Raw genomic sequence first — 19,672 nt, 5'->3', positions numbered from 1 at the left:
CGGCGTCTCCCCCTTAGAAAGATCCATCGATTTGCTGCGAGGTGTGGGGTGTGGGCGATGTGTGTGGGGGTGAGCCCTGCCTCCCCTTTGTGCAGGGGACATGCTTTCACCTCTCACATCTGGGAAAACCAAACCGAACGACGCCAACCCTCCCAAGGTCACCTAGAAATTAGTGTGTGGCCCTGGGGGCGTGGGAGAACCCAGGCGTCCCGAATCCAGCTTTGTGGTTGGGCACTAAATCATTCTCCCTCCTTGTGAAAAAAAAAAAAAAATTACTGGGCGGTGGGGAAGTGAGAGATTAATCCGACTTCCTCTTTTCCCTTACCTCCCCTCCCCCTCGTGGAGATAAAAACTCAGAAAGCTAAAGAGGTGCCCGCTCTGCAGTTCTTAATCTGGGTCCCCCCATCCACCCTCCCACCCCCGACACAAAGCGTTCTGGGTTCCCAGGGCTTCCGCCCGTCCACCCGCCAGCCCGGGAGGTGAGGAGTGGTTCAAACTCAGCGCTCACCTCCAGCGGGTCCCGGGCTCCGCGGCGCCCAAGCCCCGCCCCCGCCCTTCCCCCACGGCCTCGGCACGCCAGCCCCGCTCCCCTCTCCCGGTCGGGCGCACCCACCCCAGATGCCGCCTGGCACCGAGCGCAGCCGCCGCCGCCGCAGCAGCAGCACTCCCCACTTGTATTGATCACCTCCCAGCCCCGATCTGCCTGCTCGCCCGAGCGCAGCACGGCCAGCGCGCCAGCCCTTGGCAGCCCCGGAGCGGTCGGGCTCCGGGAGGAAACTCCTTGGGAGCGCCCTGTCCGGGGTGCCCTCTGCGCTCTGCAGTGTCTTTCTCTTTGCCTGGAAGGAGGAGGAGGAGAAGGACGTCTGGTCCCGGCTGGGAGGTGGAGCAGCGGCAGCAGCAGCCGCCGAGGCAGCCGCAGCCGCCGCCGGAAAGGGAGAGGCAGGAGAGACCGAGACTTGGAAACCCCAAAGTGTCCGCGACCCTGCACGGCAGGCTCCCTTCCAGCTTCATGGGCAAAGTGTGGAAACAGCAGATGTACCCTCAGTACGCCACCTACTACTACCCCCAGTATCTGCAAGCGAAGGTACAGGGGCGCGGGCGTGGGGGGTCGCCGGAGGAGCGGGTGCCGGGGGCGCGCGCAGGGTCGGGCCGGGGAGGGGCGCGCGCCGCAAGCCCCCGCCGCCCCCGGGCGGAGTTGATGGAAGGTTGCTAACTATAGCGCTGGCCTGGGCAGAGTCGGGCGGGCGCGGGGCGGCGGCTTCCCGGGGAGCGGAGTGCGGGGATCGGGTTACAGAAACCCGCGGGGGGGAGAGACCAGACAGGAAAGAGCCGCCAGCCCCTTCCTGGCCCAGGAGGCCGGGAAGGTCGCGGAGCCGAGGGGCGCTGGCTGGCGCGGCTTGTCGACCCCTTCTACAGGGCCTCGCCCTGGGAGCCGTGACTCTTGGCTTCCCTGGGAGTGGTGCGGAGCCTCCGGGACCCCTCCCCAGGACGCACCTCAGCCTCCCGCGCGCGCCCGGACTGGGGCTTGGGGCGGGGGCCGGGACATTTTCCTCCCCGCCTCCAGCCCCGCGTGCCCGCCCCTCTCTTCTGATCTTTGTGCGGTGTGGCACTTCACCTGGTTACTGATTTCTACTTTTACGCTGGTGTTTTGGGTAGAAAAGTGGCCAAAGTTCACTCAGCGTTCATTGAGGTCCCTTTTAGTCTCCTCTGTATCTTTTACAAAGGAGGGACAATGGGCAGATTACGGTGGAGAGAAAAGTGACTCAGTATTTAGTTTAAAAAACAAAAAAAAAAAACCCAAAAGTACCTTATATGTTTGCCACAGATAGAGTTCCTATGGTGCTTTCTCAAAAGTGGCCTCGGCACATTTAGGTAACAACAGCAGATGACATGTAACCGTACACGTTGCGACTGGCTTTCTAGGGACCCTGGGTACTTTGTTAGTGGGCCTATCTTACTTATGATAAGAATCTGATGCCTTCTGAAATCATTAAAAAAATTATTTGGGTCGATGAAGACCAGAGATTTCACTGCTTTGGAAGCTTCTGCCACATTGTGGGAGGGTGGACTAGGACACACCAGCCTTCTTCAGCGGGTAACATCTATCACTGCTCGGGTGTCCTTGTAGATCACAAAAGAATCAGGTATGGACGCAGCGTCTGAACTTTTTTGGGGAGGTTGTGATCATGCCCTAGTTGCTGGCGGACTGCGCATTTCTGGCCTGGTACAAAGAATCTCTGATTCAATCTTGATAAGCTTTTCTTTCTTAGAATGTGTGTGGTCCATGTTGCCAAGTACCAACAACATAGCCCTGTATTTGTCTACGTAAAAAGGACACTTGTCAGCAGTGAGACCAGAAATTTCCTAGCATTCAAGGGCTTCGTTTTCACTCCACCCCATTCCCATTTTACTTTGGGTCACCGGGGAGCAGCAAGATGGTAACAGCAAGGATACCTATTATTCCTTTCTCCGTGGCTCTCATGTATTCGTTTTCAGAAACTTGGGAGAGATGCTGATTTTCTCTCTGAGCTTCCTTATAGCTGTTCAAAGAAATTTTGTGGCATAGTCAATGCACTGGCTTTTAGGTCTCTCATACATTTAATGCACTTGTGTAAATTATGCAGCATCGGGTGCCTAAAGGAAAGCCCATTCAACACTTAACAATATGAATAATAAATACGTACATTCAGGTGAAGAAGGAAAAAAAGGACGTTTCTGCAGGCACATTTACCTTACTAACTTTTATGTACCATTAGTAAGTTAGAAACCAAGTACGTAACATTTAATATAGCTAATGCAATGCCATTTGGCTTTTTTTGCCCTGTAAATAATTGAAGAGAGAGACAAACAGCAAGAGCCTGCTCTAGTAATTAGGGTCAGATCCCAGAAAGCTTTAGGGCCCATTTTCTGATAGTGTGCTTCCTGCATAAAGCATTTAATATTGATTTGTGTTGCGGTAAATGACATTCTCAAAACATATTTTGCTATTTCTACTATGAATTCTGAAATCCTATTACTCTGAATCCCTTTGTTTCAGGGAAAGGTACATATACTCACTTGACCTATATAACATGGTATTAAAGTTTGGTAATTAAATCTAAATTCCCTGTTGTAAACATCTTGATTATCTCAGAGAGGGGCATCTTCTAAAAATGACACATGATTACATACAGATTTTTAGGTAAGCAGCATTTGGTACCACGGTAATAGTGTGAGTCATTAAAAAAAAAAAGACTTTGGTTTGTAGTTAGTTTAAAAATATGTTGCCTCATCTAGCTAAAGAGTTAAGCTCACTTAAAAATCTGTTGTCTGCTGTCATGATCCTTGCCTCTGTGCGCGTGTTTTAACCTTCCTGAAATATGGGACAGAACACATCACTGTTTAAAGTACAGTGCTGTGTTTGCTAGCCAGAGTTGTTTTGAAATGTCGGTTTGGAAGCTGTATCAAAAACTGAGGAATGCCATGGTCATTTAAACAGTGATATTTAACTCCGATCAAGAGATAGATGTGATTTTCTCGAATCAAGTGAGGATAAATGGATGTGATTTCTTTTCATGAGAAGGAATACATGATACCAGTTAAAATGACACTTAAAAATGTCTTTTGTTACCACATTTTAAAAATTACATATGCGAAGCCATTCTTCTTATGTTAATGATCCAGTTAGAGTCTATTCTGTCAAATTTATTTTATAACTTTTCCCCCATAAAAACATGTTACTTCCACATTTACTCACCAAAAAGTAACATCTAAGGAGCAATAGCAGTGTAGGATAAAGTAGACAGGATACTGGTATGCTCTGTGCTTTGACAGAAAAAAAACAAAACAAAATCGTTAGAAAAAGTAATATGTCCGCATTAAACATAAAAGTAAATTTGAGGGTATTATGGAAGGACAGGACATGGGTAGAAATAAAGGAGACTGTGTAATTTTCTTAATACCTCGGTGTAGAGTAACATAAATTCAAATAAGCTGATTTTACATGCTGTTAAATTTTTTTTGCAGTTCTCAGTCAGGATGGTCTTATCACACCAGGTTCCCTTTATCACCTGACACATTCATTCTGAAATGTTTGATGCAGCTTCCTCAACAAAAGTCTCACCTAGTCTGGAAGGATTTTCTGAATTTTTATGCTATAGTATATAAAAAAAATAAATTTAGTATTCAATTTTCTATTGCACAGACAAAAAATTAGTAATTTAGCATTTCGACTTAAAGATTTGTATGTGCATATTTTCAATCCATGGCTATATTGATTTCACTTATTGTACAGACAACCTTTGAATAATGGTCTGCTTATGCCATTACTGCCAGTGGATGTATGCAAGTATTATGGGGATTAACATACTTACTCTATTTTTTTTTTTTTTTTTGCAGAAAAAAGGATGTGGAACATTTTCTTTACATGGTTATTTAGCTATTTTGTATCAACAAAAGGCAATTTGACACATTTGTAATCTTAATTCATGTAGTTCTGAAAATCTATAAAAGATAACAAAAACTTAATTTTTAATTTTTTTTGTATATAGCATTGTTTTCTATGCTGCAGAAACAGCTACGCTAAGGAGATGTTTGTTTCTAAAGCAAAACATACATTTTTCTTTTAAGCCAACTTTGTATATAGCAAATAGCATATCTGTACCTCGCTTCAAAATCTAAAAAATAATGAATGCTATTAGGACATCCTAGCAGGAGTGATATTGTCCTACTAGGACAAAACAGTTTTTCTGGATTAATCTTTTGCGTATATTAACACATTGTACAATTTCTTAACTCTTAACTTAGTTGTCGCCAAATGAATAGTATGTGAAACAATCTTTTTCTTCAGAAATTAGGAGTTATGATTTGATACATAAAACTTCTGAGTGTAATAATATGGATTGAAAGTATAAAGGCGTACTATTAAGACTTGGGATGCTTTTTGTCTTAAGAAGCAACCATGTTTAGGAGATAATACAAGTTTGCTTAAATATATCAATTTTGTAAAGCAATATTTTGCACTGATGAATAAACCTTATTTCCTCAGGGGAATGGGATATTGTGACTGGAAGTGGTACTGGAAGATTCAAGGTTATGTAAATGTTAAAATGAAGATGCATTATAATGCAACATTGTAGCACCCTTCTCTTCCAATAGGTTATTTCTTTTGAATTTAACCTACTACAAGTATTATATAAATTATCTCTTTCCAAATCTTAAGCTACTAGAAGGGAAAAGGAAGAGAAAGTGACATAGGAAAGAAAAATGCTTCTCTTCACAAAGAAAAGAGAAGTCATTAGTATTAGTATAGATAGCTAGATAGACAACTTTGGCAATCTTGGGTTTGAATTTACATTTAAATATGGGTAATTTCTGTGTAATATACTTTCAAGAAAAAACTTTTTAAAAACTTTACTGATATGTTGCCCTGCCTTTGTGTATCGCTTAATAGTTTATTGAAACTTTAAAGTTACCCTAGCTTACTAAAAGCGTTCTCAAATTTTAAGTTACAGATTTCTTGGCCAAAGACAAAGAGACATTTTTTTCCTTTCCTTTTTCCTAAAGAAGGAGTTACCTGAAAAGAAAATCATTTTCTTTTTTTTTTTTTTTTTTTGTATTTGTTTAACCAATAAAAGTCACGTGAGATAGATCTGGAATGGAAGGATAAGTCCTCAGCAAACATGGCTTGGACTCTTAAAAAACTGTTTATTCTTTTTAGAGGTAAAGAATGTATCTAGTTTGTCGTTGGGTGCTTAGTTAACTAAAGTTTGTTTTCTCCAAGAATGATCTTGAAATCCCATTGTATGCCACTCTTCAAAGGGTACAAACACTTTCTTAGTTTCTTGGTTGATTGCAAGAACAGTAGGTGCTAAGTAAATGCTTGTTAATGAACTATTATTATTTAGAAAAAATGCATGGACCAGAACAATTCGTAGATGAAAAATCTACAAATATAATAATCTACCGCAATTTTCTAATGAACTCTCAATACAGTTAGATTTGTGCTTTGACTTATTTTGTTCCTATAAGGAGACCTTTCAAGTGTTTATGAATAAGAATACTCAAATGAATTATATATCAGTTTGTCAATGATTAATTTATGGAGTTGAAAGTGCCTTTTGGTGTAATTTTTACTGAAGAATCTGGGTGACAGAGAAAATCTCATAGTATTATACTGGGGGGGAAATGTTAGACCCTGTGGAGCCCTGACTTAGCCCATCTGTCTATGCCTCCTATTACCCGTGTGCCCCCTGTGTGCTCCCTCCCCAACACAACCAAACATTTTGCTGCTTCATATTCGAGGATGTCCCTTTTTTCAGTGTATTTCAGTCTTGCTAAAAACATTTATCCAATTACTGGGTAATAACTATAATATAAACTAGGATTGAGGTGTTAAGAATTGCAGTTATCTGGCATTTACTGTATGCAACGCTAAACATGACATGTGGCTGTCTAGCTTATACATTGGAAAGTATAGTTTTCACTCCATTTATGGAGATAGTATAGAAATATGCAGGAATGTAACAAGTTACTCTTAAGTGAAAGTGTTTTATTCAGATTATTGTAAAGAAATGTAATGACATGCTAATTATTTAAATGCAGCATCGTCATATTTGGTGTAAAAACTTAACCAAATACAATATTCAAAAACTGAACCCTGGGCTTGGTGATTTTATGTAGGATGAGTTTAAATGTTCTGATTTCTCTGCTGTTTCATTTTAATGAATAAATAGTAAGACCTGATGGAACATGGCTGTGTCCCGTGAGAGAGAGCACTTGGATGATACAGAGGTCTCCCACTGGGAGTTAGGTCAGATGACACACAGCAGAATGCCTTCTGAGAATCGTTGAACACACATACAGATTTGAGCATACACAAATTTGATAACAGAAACTAAACATTTCTTAATCTGATAGATAAGAGGAGAGTAGAAAAGTGTAGAGGGGATGGTGACAGCTAAGCCAATGACAAAACTGGACATGTATCTTCCATAATCTAATTTTTTACTTTTGCTTAATGCAGCTAGTCTCCTTAACGTAATTATGTGAGTATTTTAATTTTTCAAACAAGCACCAGAAAATAAGCACGTCAAAATGATGAGAGAGAATATTTAATAAAAAGGAGAGAGGAGCAAAAATCAACATCTAGATCTCCTAGGGGAGAAGAAATGTATAAACTTGAACATTGTGATTCTCTCTATATTGTCTCCTGTGTCATTCTTTAAAGGATGCATTTGTTGTTTTAAAAGATGGAGAACACCCATAGTCTTCTGGATACAGAATTTGAAAACAGTTTCTAAAGGAGAGATTGGATGCTAATGTGAAGTTCCTTGCACATTAATCTGGCACTGTAAACATGCAAAATCAGTGTTGGTGGATGATTTGGCTGCAATATCTGTATTTTGGAATTAGGTAAAGTTTTAAGCTGGTAGTTTGTTGGAAAATTGCTAAGGCTCATGGCTGGCTAAAACACTAGCCAATCAGTTGCACCCTTCTGTCCACTTGACATTGGGAAAATTTAGGGAGTGAAATATCTGGTCCCTGCTTTCCAGCACCTCACATCTAGCAGGGAAGACAGAATAGACACAACATAAGAAATAAGCAAAGAATATTTACCAAATAGTCCACCCACAAAGGCAGCATACCAGCCAAGGATCTGAGTGACAGAGAAGGCACTGGGATGTATGTGGGATTAAAAACTGCCATGTGTTTTGTGAGAAAAATAAAATGCTAATGAAAGCTACAATAAACCTGGGAATTGTAGAAGGAAATTGGGGTTAAAATAAATGAATGAAAATTATTTGAATTGAGGATCAGCATTGTTTTGTATTTTTCTGCTTTATAATCCTCTCGAGTACTTAGAATTTTAAAAGAATGATCTTTTTTGTACTTTACATCAGCTCTTCCCCCTCAAAATTTCATATTCAATTAGTTTATTCCATATTATTATTTTTCCAGTTTTCTGTGTACGAATGTACTGTTAAGCCAACCCGTTAGTGCTGTGACAGCCTGGTAATGTAACCCTTAACTCATGACATAATGGTTCTTTACAAATGTTCCTTTTACTTTTTTGAACCATTTGAAATGATGTTTATTTCTCCTAATTCATTAGCTTGCTTATGGCCAAAGGGAAAAATAAGTTTGAGGTTCTGTGCTGATGCTAATTAGATCACTGCTTGCCTGCCATCTATACATTGGTGATGTGTCTAATGTAAGCTGGCGTTTCTTCAGAAAATAAGATTTTAAAAACTATTCCTGATCTTCCATAGATATATCTTCATCTGGTCATTATCTAGTTTAATTTCTTTACAATAAACTGTTATTCACCTCTGCAAGTGGAAGCTCGTGCTGCGGGAGTCATGTTGTCCTCTACGTGGCCTCAGTGTGGGCCCAGAGTCCATCCCCAGGCTGCCCATTGGACACAGTGAGCTCTGCAGTTGGGCTGCTGGGCCCCACCTAAACAGTGATGTCAGGGAAAGGTTTTGTGCAACAAAATGAGACCGTTTCATAGATGTCATAATAACTTTCACTGGTCTTGAAGGAAAAATGCATCATTTTCCAAGCTCTGTAATTGTGGGCCCATTCACACATTTACCAGTGGCGGTTTTTGTTTTTTGAGACAGTGTCTCACTATGTTGCCCTCCCTAGGGTGCTGTGGTGTTACAGCTCACAGCAACCTCCAATTCTTGGGCTTAAGCGATTCTCTTGCTTCAGCCTACCAAGTAGCTGGGACTACAGGCGCCCACCACAATGCTTGGCTATTTTTTGTTGCAGTTGTCATTGTTGGTTAGCTGGCCTGGTTGGGTTTGAACCCGCCAACTTGCTGGCTCTGGAACTGCTGTGCTATGGGCGCCAAGCCACCAGTTGTGTTTTTTACGCATTGTGAAACTGAATACTCAGAATGGCCAAATTGGATGAATACATCATGGAATACCATGCTCTTAATTCTGAGTTTCTTGGGGGAAATCTAAGTTACTAAAAACGAATTTTACATTATGAGCTTACATTTATATTATCCTCAAGTAACACTAAACTATTTGCCCCACTAAATACTTTTTCACCATGGTGATTTTTGAGTCGCAATTGGGAGTATTTTTACTGGAGAACCTTTAAACCCTCCCTTACCCACAAAATTACAATAAAATTTCATAGTTTATATAGTAAAGTCTTAAATAAAATATTTGGTCCTAAAGAAAAGTAAATTTTGTTAGAAATTTGTAGTACCATCAATTTTACCTTTGTCTTCTCAACAACAATTTACATTCATCACCAGACTTTTGACAAATGCAGACATTGATAAAAAGAAAATTTTGTCAGAAAAATTTATATCCAAGTCATTAACTGAAATACTCCCAGAACCCTCTCTGTCTCCTACAAAGCACAGCTCTGATTAATTTCATTGTTTTTAAAATGAAAGTCTTAAAAAAGGTGCCTGATCTCAGCCTCTTCTTAGGTTTCCATTCCACGTGATAACTTGCATACTTTTATTTAAAAAACAAAAAACCAAACAACACAGAAAGGATTAGTTACCAGAGAACTGGCTACTAGGTGATATTTTTCTCTTGCTGTCTGTGATTTGTTCAATAAGCAGGTGTACTGTGACTTATAAGTGAGTTGAGTTTCCTGCAAGTTTTATTCCAATAGTTAGCTTGTCAGTGGATATTTAGAACTTAAAACCCATTTCAGCTATAGCTTGTTATACATAATGAGAGGGTCCCCAGCCAACTGATAAGAGCCTGTAGAAGTAATTCTCTTATAATTCACAAGCACTTCTCTACTAACCCTACCATAGAACCCCCAAATCACCACACCTAACGATGTTTCTTGAAGGAGGTGCATATTCAGACTTTGAATTCTACATATCTATCTTTTCCTTCTTCAGGGGAGTGGGATGACAGAGCTTCCCTGTAGTCCTTCAATAGGTCTTTCAGATTTTAGGACCATGATAGGGGTTTCAAAAAGATAGGAGATACAGCTGGTGGTCAGATAAACCAGGGGGTTGTTGTCCTGGAGCTTACCACCGAGGTCAGGCCCTGGGAACCCTCTTCACTACTTAACTAGCTCCCCATTCATCTGTTTTCTTTTCTCCACAGTTGCTACTCATGCTTTTTTTTTTTTTTTTTGTGACAGAGTCTCACTCTGTTGCCCAGACTGGAGTAGCCTGGTGGTATCAGCCTAGCTCATAGCATAACAATGTCAAACTCCTGGGCTCAAGTGATCCTCTTGCCTCAGCCTCTGGAGTAGCTGGGACTACAGGCTACCGGCACACCCCTCCAACACCCAGCTCATTTCTTCTATTTTTAGTACAGGTGGTGTTTCACTTTTGCTCAGGCTGATCTTGAACTCTTGAACTCGAGGGATTTTCCTGCCTTGGCTTCCCAGAGTGCCCGAGTGTTAGGATTACAGGTGTAAGCCATCGCACCCAGCCACTTGTCATGCTTTTCATGCCGAATTTAACCACTGGCTACATTGTTACAGCCTCACAGCATTCCTTGCTCTTCTGGAGTCTGGTAACAAGAAGGAAATCTAAAGACAAAATGGAAACAATCTAAAGACAAACTGTCCAATTCTGTCACTTCTCTAATTTTTACTTTGTCCTGTTCTGTTGATGGTTCATATCTCTTAGGGGAACCCCAGACTTCCTTGAGAATCTGATGATGGCATATATTTCCATTAACCTCAAATTTTTACCTAGAATCGGCCTGTGGAGCACAGGTTAAGAATCCTACCATGAAAAGAGGAAAAGGATGGAACCAATATATGCTAAAGAGGATAATTCAAACCGGAGATCCCTTGGTATTTTGTTTCCGGGGTTTGGCTCAGTAGCCTGTGGGAAGTAGAGATGCACAATGCCCAGTGTCCTCCAGTGGGGATGAAGTGCCTGGCCCTTCCTAGCAAGGGTTTAGATAATCCCAAAGTGTCTTTCTTTTTTCCCTTCTCTCCTGCTCTTGCCCCCAGCTTTTTTTCTTGCACTGTTGAGCCACTCTGGACTTCCGAGCCTGACCACTGGCAGGTGTGTGTGCTAGTGTGTGATTTACCAGGGCGACTATCCCACTTGATCTGCCTCAATCAGGGGCCAAGTGTGTCTGACTTCATTTGGCTCAAAAAAATCTTTGCTACCTCTTAATGGTATAGATTACGATTAAAAATTTGCTCACTACAACTGCCCCTTTGAATCATATTTTCTTTTCTTATTCTTCATTTTTATACGGAAATTTTAAATTTTATTTGGTAATGTGTAAGAGTGTTATAGAAGCACAGACATGATGTAATACTTTGAATAAAAGTGCATAGTTAGCCTAATAGAAAGTATTTTAATGATAAATGTGTACTTCTAATGAGATTAGAATTTAAATAGGACATGGTCAAATGGTAAGCCACTTACATTTTTTTCTTAGGTCATACTAAAAGTTAAAATCACATATAACCATTTTTTCTATTTCTTGACTATTTCACTAACCTGTTCTTTATCTAAAACATAATCAGAAAAGAGTTGTGGTTTTTTTAATTTGCAAAAGACATGTTTCTTACTTGGTCATAGGCTCTCAGGCTATACTTTTAATAGCAGAAATCTTAAACATTGATTTTGATTACCTTTTTTAAAAAATAGTAGATTATTTTTTACCATCCAGATAGGATTTAAAATGACAGTGGGTGATATCTGATGTTCTTTTCTACCCTGTGTTTCTGACATGAAATTTAAATTCATGTTTCAGCAGGACAGGATGTTCTTCAGTGCACATCCTTTGAACCTTCAAAATTTGATTTAACTGTGTGGTCTGACGATAGCATGTTGAGATAAGTACATTGTGATAGTAAACTGTGCGTCTGAGCCCTAATGAACATCTGCTTTCCAGGACGCCACAATAGCACTTTCCTTTGTTTCCTTGATATGAACCTTGCTAAACCCTGCAAATGGGGTCTTCTATTTTTTTTTTTTCAGTCTGCAAATTTTCTCCCTGTTGGCGGGAGGAAAAACGTATTTTAAATATGAATGAATGCACTGGGAGTTTAAAAGAAGTATGTCAAGCACACACCTATAGCACACACCTATAGTTCTTCCCTTGACAACTGAGACATATATTAAAATCATCTAGTTGGGATCATATAGACAAAACTACCTGGCCAGTTTAATTACGTTAAACACTTACTGAGCAGCCATTGTAGTGGGCCCTGGAAGATGCAGATAAGTAATTAAGGCATAGTTTGTGTCATCATAAAACTTACTAGGATAATTTTCTTTATTTGTTTATTTAAAATTTGTATTGAGGTATAATGTACATACAGAATAGGGCACAGATTTTAAATATATAAGTTGATATACTCATGTAACAGCCACTTGGGTGGCAATATAACATTTTAGCATCTAGAAGGCACACCCTTGTTTGTACCTACCAAGGTGACTAACTAGTCCATCTTCTATCTTTGTACATTGGTTTTGCCTATTCTTGGTCTTCATAAAGATGAAATCATGTAGTATACACCTTGTTGTGTCTGGACTCGTTAGCTGACCATTATTTTGTTTTGATTCCTTGATGTTATGTGTTCAGTTGTTGGTTCTTTTTTTTTTAATACTATATGGTATTCCATCAGAGAGCATATTACATCACAATTTAATTCTTTGTTCTATTATTGAGCATTTTGATTATTTCAGTTTGGGAGCTGTTATTAATAAAATTGCTATAATTATCTTATTCATATCATATGTCTAACAAAGGTTACTCCCAAGAGATGAATTTGTAGCTCATAGGATGGTTGTTTGTTCAGCTTTGGTAGATATTACCAATTTATTTATTTATTTATTTATTTTTTTTGTAGAGACAGAGTCTCACTTTATGGCCCTCGGTAGAGTGCCGTACAGCTCACAGCAACCTCCAACTCCTGGGCTTAAGCGATTCTCTTGCCTCAGCCTCCCGAGTAGCTGGGACTACAGGCGCCGGCCACAACGCCCGGCTATTTTTTGGTTGCAGTTTGACCGGGGCCGGGTTTGAACCCGCCACCCTCGGTATATGGGGCCGGCGCCCTACCCACTGAGCCACAGGCGCCGCCCAGATATTACCAATTTTTTATTCCTGCAAGCAAAATGATAGAAATTTAGTTGTTGTAGATCCTCAATAAAACTTAGTATTTATTGGTCTTTTAACTTTACTTCTGGTGGATGATATCTTATTATGGTTTTAATTTGCATTTTCCTGATATTTAATAATGTTGGCCACTTTTTAATGTCTTTATTGGCCTGTTAGGACATCCTCTTTTGAGAAATCTCTTTCAAGTTTTTTGCTCACTTTTAATTAATTATTATTTTTGAGTCTCGTTTCCCCAGGCTAACTTGTTATGGCATCAGCCTAGCTCACATCAACCTCAAATTCCCAGGTTCAAGTGATCCTCTTGCCTCAGCCTCCTGAGTAGCTGGGGCTATAGACACCTACCACCACACCTGGCTTATTTTTCTACTTTTTTAGTAGAGGTGGGTTTTTGTACTTACTTAGGCTGGTCTTGAACTCCTGATCTCATGTGATCCTCCCACCTCATCCTCCCAAGCTAGAATTACAGACAGCAGTGAGGCACTGCGCGTTCTAAGCAATAGAACATGCTGCTCCAGGGGCCTCAGTTCCTTTAAACTTTTTCTTAGATGTTCCAACATTTGGAACATCTAAGAAATCTTATATTTTTTAAAGTCACAATTTTTTTGAGATGTAATTTACGTACTACTCAACTTTTTGGTCACTTTTTAAATTGGGTTGTCTTTTTTATTGATTTGGAGGTTTTAAAATATATTTTAAATAATTCTTCATCAAACATATGTATGGGAATATCTTCTAATTTTTAATTTTGCCTTTCACTGTTTTATTGTTATCTTTTAATAAATAGATGTTCTTAATTTTAATGAAGCCTGCTTGCCAATCTTTTATGATCATTGCTTTTTGTGTCTAAGAAATCTTTGTTTACTTTAAGGTCATGAAGATATTTTTCAGCATTTCCTACTAGAAGCTGTATTTTAACTTTCACATTTAGATCTGCAGTCCATTTCTAACTAGTTTTTGTGTTTGACGTGGGCAGGTTCAAGAATTGTTGTTGCTTTTTCTCATATGGATACCTAATTGATCCAATACCATTTATTGAAAAAACATTTTCCCCTTTCACTTTCATTGTTGCCTTTGTTGAAAATCAGGTGACCACATTTGTGTGGTTTTTCTTCTGGATTCTTGTTTGTTCCATATGTATCCTTGTGCCAATCCTATTAAGATGTCTTAATTATTATAGCAATCCAGTAAATATGTATTCTTCAAAGTGTTCTTAACTATTTTGGTCCCTCGCTTTCTCTTACAAATTTTAGCATCAACTTGCCAATGTCCATAAGAAAGAAATCTACTAGGATTTTTATTGGAATGATATTAAATACTTGTATAGGTCAATTTGGGGAGAATTGATAATGTTAACACTAATGAGTCTTCCAAACTGTAAGTAGGGTATATCTTTTATTTATTTATGAACTTACCACTTTTAAGTAATTAATAATAAAACACAGTGAAAAGTTACTATTGTTTTAAATACTTGTTTCTTAAATACAGCCAATGATTTCTTCAAGATCTGCAGTATAATAATTGGCATAGATTCTGTGAAGAAAATAATTATTTTGAACAGAGAGAGAATATTTATTATCACACATCAAAATTAATTTTGAAAAGTAGCGTGCCCTTTAAGAACAGATGACATTCTTTTTGATTTTTCTTGAATGCATCTCAAAATATAACTGTTTCCCCTTTATACTCTTTATTCACTTTTTGAGGGTTTGTTTGATATTGTTATGACACCCCATCACCCTGTCTCATATATTTATAAACATAATAATAAATTGAAAATTAATTTTGTTTGAAGAATTGTCTGACATCCTTTATGGTTTTTTAATATGCTCCTGATACTGTAAATGCACAGATTGGGAGTTGCTGCTTAGATACTAACTTCTAAGCAATAGAACATCCTGCTCCATGGACCTCGGTTCCTTCAGACTTTTTCTTAGATGTTCCAAAAATCTTATACATTTTTTTCATGCTTTATATTGAAGATTTTAAGCTTTGATTATTGCCACATTCAGCCAGCCAAAAACAACTACATAGAACCTTCAAAGCTTATTAGTTCTGGCTAGGTTAGCCTAGGTTGAGTAGGAGGTTGAATAGATGACTTCTGAAGTTCCTTTCAACTCTAAATTTTATGATTCTGGGAATTTATAACATCCAAGAATCACAGAATGTTAGAATTAGAAGGAACTTTTAGATCGTCTGGTCTAAGTGGAGCTCTGCAGAGGCACACTGAGGGGGAAGTGGCTGGAGGACAGGAGATGGGGCAGACCAGGACCTAATTTCACATGACTGGTCAATGCCATGGCCTGCAGGGGGAGAAAGGATTAGGGAGACCACACACAAGCCTCAGCAGTCATTCCAGGAAACAGCTCACAGAGGTTGGATGGGATGTGAATGGGGCCAGTGCCACCAGCTGGTGTCTAAGCAGGAATCAGTACTGGTCACTCTGTCTGAGGTCACCCAAGAGTCAGGGCTGGCCAGACTTCTATGCTTTCTGCCACTGGCATGGCTGCTTCTCTGGATTTGCCAGAACTTGTCTAGAGCTGATTCTGCTTTGCTCTCATGTTTCTGACCCAGTAAAGATGAGCTAAGTAGCCCATTGCTGGGCCCTGCTTATCCTCCATGGTTACTGACCTATACCTAGCCTTGCTCTGTTCCTGGATTCCTCCTTTACCACATTCCTAACCTTCTCACTTTTTCAGCATGCCTGGAGCTTTCCCACATCGGCAGGGTAGATTCCAGACCACTTTATCCTTGCTATACTTTCTCTATCCTGCCAAGACTACCTGCTGTTTGGTCAACAACCACAACAACACCCAGCAAGGTTCTGATTAAACACCACCTCTGTATCTGTTGAAGTCCATGCTCTTGCTCATCACTGTGAATGGAACCCCTTTCTTCCTGATTCAGATACTTTATGCCAGTGTCTATTTTTGTCCCTGAGATGTCTGAACACAGTTGGCAGGTGGGTGGCATTCACCATACAATTAGGATTTACGACCTCCATTTTAGACAATTGTGAATAACCTCAGAAAAACAAAATGCACAGTAGGTGGCATCACCAAGCCCATTGTGCCATTGGGGCACAGCTTTTTCCTGGTTACTGTTTGGATCATATACTTATTAAACTCACCAGCTAAAAATGTCACAGCCGGCTATGTGCTGTGCGTTAGAGAAAGCAAGTACTGGGGGAATTGGGATATATTAAGCAAATAAAAGAACATGATTTTTTCACAGTTTACAAAAAGATTCACCAGCGAAAATGCCTCCTTAGTTTGTTTACATATTTCAAAGACTGGGGCAGTGCCTGTGGCTCAAGGAGTAGGGCACAGGCCCCATGTACTGGAGGTGGCGGGTTCAAACCTGGGCCCGGCCAAAAGCTGCATATTTCAAAGATTATTACAAATTGCTAATTCTTTGACAGAAGCATAATTTAAAGTTAAGCCATCATCCAGATGGTGGTGAGGATGTAGAGAAAGGGGAACCCTCATCCACTGTTGGTGGGAATGCTAATTAGTGCAACTACTATGAGGACAGTATGGAGGTTCCTCAAAAAACTGAAAATAGAGTTAGTGTACGGACCAGCAAGCCCACTGCTGGGTATATATCCAAAGGAGGGGATTTTTGTGCATTGAAAAGATAGCTGCTTTCCTATGTTTATTGCAGCACAAGTCACAATAGCCAAGATCTGAAATCAACCTAAATGTCCATCAACAGATAGATGGATAAAGAAATCGTGGTATGGTACAGGTACATAATGAATATTATTGAGCCACCAAAAACAATGAAATCCTGCCATTTGCAACCACATGGATGGAACTGGAGAACATTATATTAAGTGAAATAAGCCAAGCACAGAAAGACACGAAAGATGTATCTTTCATGTTTTCACTCATATAGAGAGGCTAAATATTAAAGTAATTGACTTCATGGAGACAGAGAGTAGAATGATAGTTACCAAAGGATGAGAACAGGAGTGGAGGGGAGGGGAGAGGATAAAGTGGTGATGGTTAAGGGGTATAAAAATATAGACAGATAGTTAGACGGAATGAACAATATTTGATAGCACAACAAAGTGACTATAATCAACATTACGTTAGGGTATACTTTAAAATATCTAAAAGAGTAGAAGTTGAATGTTGCTAACACATAGAAAGGTAAATGTGTGAAGTGATGGATAACCCAGCGACCCTGGTGTGATTAACTCACATTGTCTGCCTGTTCCAAAACATCACACGGACACTTTGGAGTTGTGTTTTCAACCTTTTCTTACCTCACAGCACACTTGAACCTATAGGTAAATTTCCATAGCACACTTAAAATTATGTTGATTAAAAAAAAGAGTTAAAAAAAGAATATGCTTATTGTGCTTTGAATTTCTTTCAAAAATAATTTAATTAATGATCTTTAGAAATTGTCATGGCACACTGGTTGAAAATCACTGCTATGGAGATAAATCATGTACCCATAATAGTTAAAAAGAAAAAAGAAAAAAAGAAAGTTAAACCATTAGGAAGCATGGTATATTGAAGATTAGATAGCAAGAGAAATGGTTTGTGAAATTTCTTAGATCCATAGGAAAGGATGAGTTTATTTTATTTTATTGTATTTGATTTACACCCAGATTCTTAAGATGGCATGATTGAGTAAAAGCAAGGTACAAGTGTAGCTAGCTGTGCTTGTGTTTGTTTTTACTTATTTCTCACTGTTTCAAGGATCCTCTATCCTGGTTGGCTGAAACCTTTCCTTTCTGTAAGTATGTGCGACCATAACTGGTGAACTCTGGAAGCAGTGGGTACGCAGAAGGAAAGGCCTACGGGTAATTTAAAATTGTGTTATCTGTAAGAAAACCAAGTTGTATATGGACTATTACTATTTGACAATGTCATAGACCATAGACCTGTGGTGAACCTTTGCATGTTGGAAGGTCACCTTAATTTAGCAGTAGTCAAGTAAGGCCACATTCATGAAACTTCCAATTAGATATACCTAAAAATGTACATGATTTTGTAAAAATATAACTACTATGTACTTAGTAATTTCAGAAAATGAAAACTATTTGCTAATTTTAAATTTAACTGTCCTTTTAATGACTTTGTTTTGTCTGCTTTTGTTGGAAAGCATGAGAATATTTGGTTGCAGCATGGAGGTCCACAGTTTCAGTTGATCCTCTAACTGGGTGTCAGTCATTTGTGACCTTAAGGGAGAATGTAAATTTCGCAGCAATAAATGGTTAAAAAAGCAGGAAAGCATTTCTCAGGCATGTTGTGAAAGACATAGGTATTCAGATGTTTCAGATGTTTCATGTTTCAATTTGATCTTTCTTAGCATCAAACAGTAACTTTAAAATGTCATCTACTGGGAGCTCAATTGATTTCACCTGTAGTTTTTTAAATGCATTGGTCATGTCATCTAGGTGAGGTTGAAGTGCTAATTTGAGTGTAATGTCATGATTCTCAAATTCAGTGAACTTTCATTGTGCTCACGAATTTATAGGTCTATAACAGCTGTGTATTCTTCGTATGTTTTGCATATACCATCCTGCTCATCATTGACCTTTGCTGACGGGGGGAAATGTTCATCCAAAATTTCCTTTTGAAGAAGTGTTTTGAAAAAAGAAGGCTTTTTGTGAAATGCTTGGATTTGGATTTTTTGCCATGTATTATAGATTGTATATAGACATAGTTTTACCTTGCAAAGAAATATTCAAGTCATTTTGACTTGACATGATATCACACAGAAATGCTGCATTCCTTTAGAAATCATCTTTCATAATTTCACATTGCTGATTCTGTTCTTCATAAAATTTATGTATCTATTCTTACAGACATAAAATTTTGGCTAATATCTGTCCTTGCAATAGCCAACATACTTTAGAATGAGACAGCAAATCCACACTGAATACCTCATCATTCAACTTTAGTATATTATGAAACCTATGATACCATGTTGCATTAGCACAAATATAGTTAACAATCCTTATAACTTGTTGCAAAAGCATCATTTAAGTAGTAGTTTTGGCAGAGAGATTTTGATGATGCAAGATACAATGAAAAGAAATGAGAAGGGTGGGGCATGGTGGCTCATGAAATCTAGGAGGCTGAGGCAGGTGGATTGCTTTAGTTCAGGAGTTGGAGACCAGCCTCAGCCAGAGCAAGACCCCCGTCTCTAAAAATAGTCAGGCATTGTGGCAGGTGCCTGTAGACCCAGCTACTGGGGAGGCTGAGGCAAGAGAATCACTTGAGCCCAAGAGTTTGAAGTTGCTGTGAGCTGTGATGCTATAGGACTCTACTGAGGGTGACGAAGTAAGACCATTTCAAAAAAAAAAGAAGAAAGAAAAGAAATAGAGCATCTGGATCTGTGAATACTTGTTTTCTGTGAATACTATCTGTGCAATAAACCCTTCGTGTTTTCCTGTCATGGAAGGTGCACTGTCTGTACTATACTCATTAAATTTACCGAATTCAGTCCAACTTCACGACATATATCTTGAAAGTTGTTGAAGATATCTATTCTCCTTGTTCCATTCACAAGAGTGCCCAAGTCTCTGTAGTAAAGAAAATCTTTTGTTATAACCTAAATGAAGTATAAAACCTGTGCCAAGTCAGTAG

The 19,672-nt window shown here is 39.3% G+C and overlaps 1 protein-coding gene across 8 annotated transcripts in view; it reads left to right on the top strand.

Annotated features, from left to right (window-relative positions):
* The first annotated feature begins 586 nt into the window (after positions 1–586).
* RBMS1 (RNA binding motif single stranded interacting protein 1) overlaps positions 587–19,672 on the top strand; it is a 226,729-nt gene continuing 207,643 nt past the window's right edge. For 5 of the 8 annotated variants that reach the window (XM_053597161.1, XM_053597167.1, XM_053597163.1 and 2 more), the window contains exon 1: positions 587–1,084. In XM_053597161.1, coding sequence (XP_053453136.1) covers positions 1,010–1,084 — 75 coding nt within the window. In that variant the 5' untranslated portion in view covers positions 587–1,009. The remainder of the gene's footprint in view (positions 1,085–19,672) is intronic. The other 3 variants (XM_053597172.1, XM_053597171.1, XM_053597169.1) reach the window with 2 other exon arrangements.

The sequence above is a fragment of the Nycticebus coucang genome, chromosome 7, assembly GCF_027406575.1.
Source record: "Nycticebus coucang isolate mNycCou1 chromosome 7, mNycCou1.pri, whole genome shotgun sequence".
NCBI classification, from domain to species: domain Eukaryota; kingdom Metazoa; phylum Chordata; class Mammalia; order Primates; family Lorisidae; genus Nycticebus; species Nycticebus coucang.
This window is presented reverse-complemented; position numbering and strand designations above follow the sequence as displayed.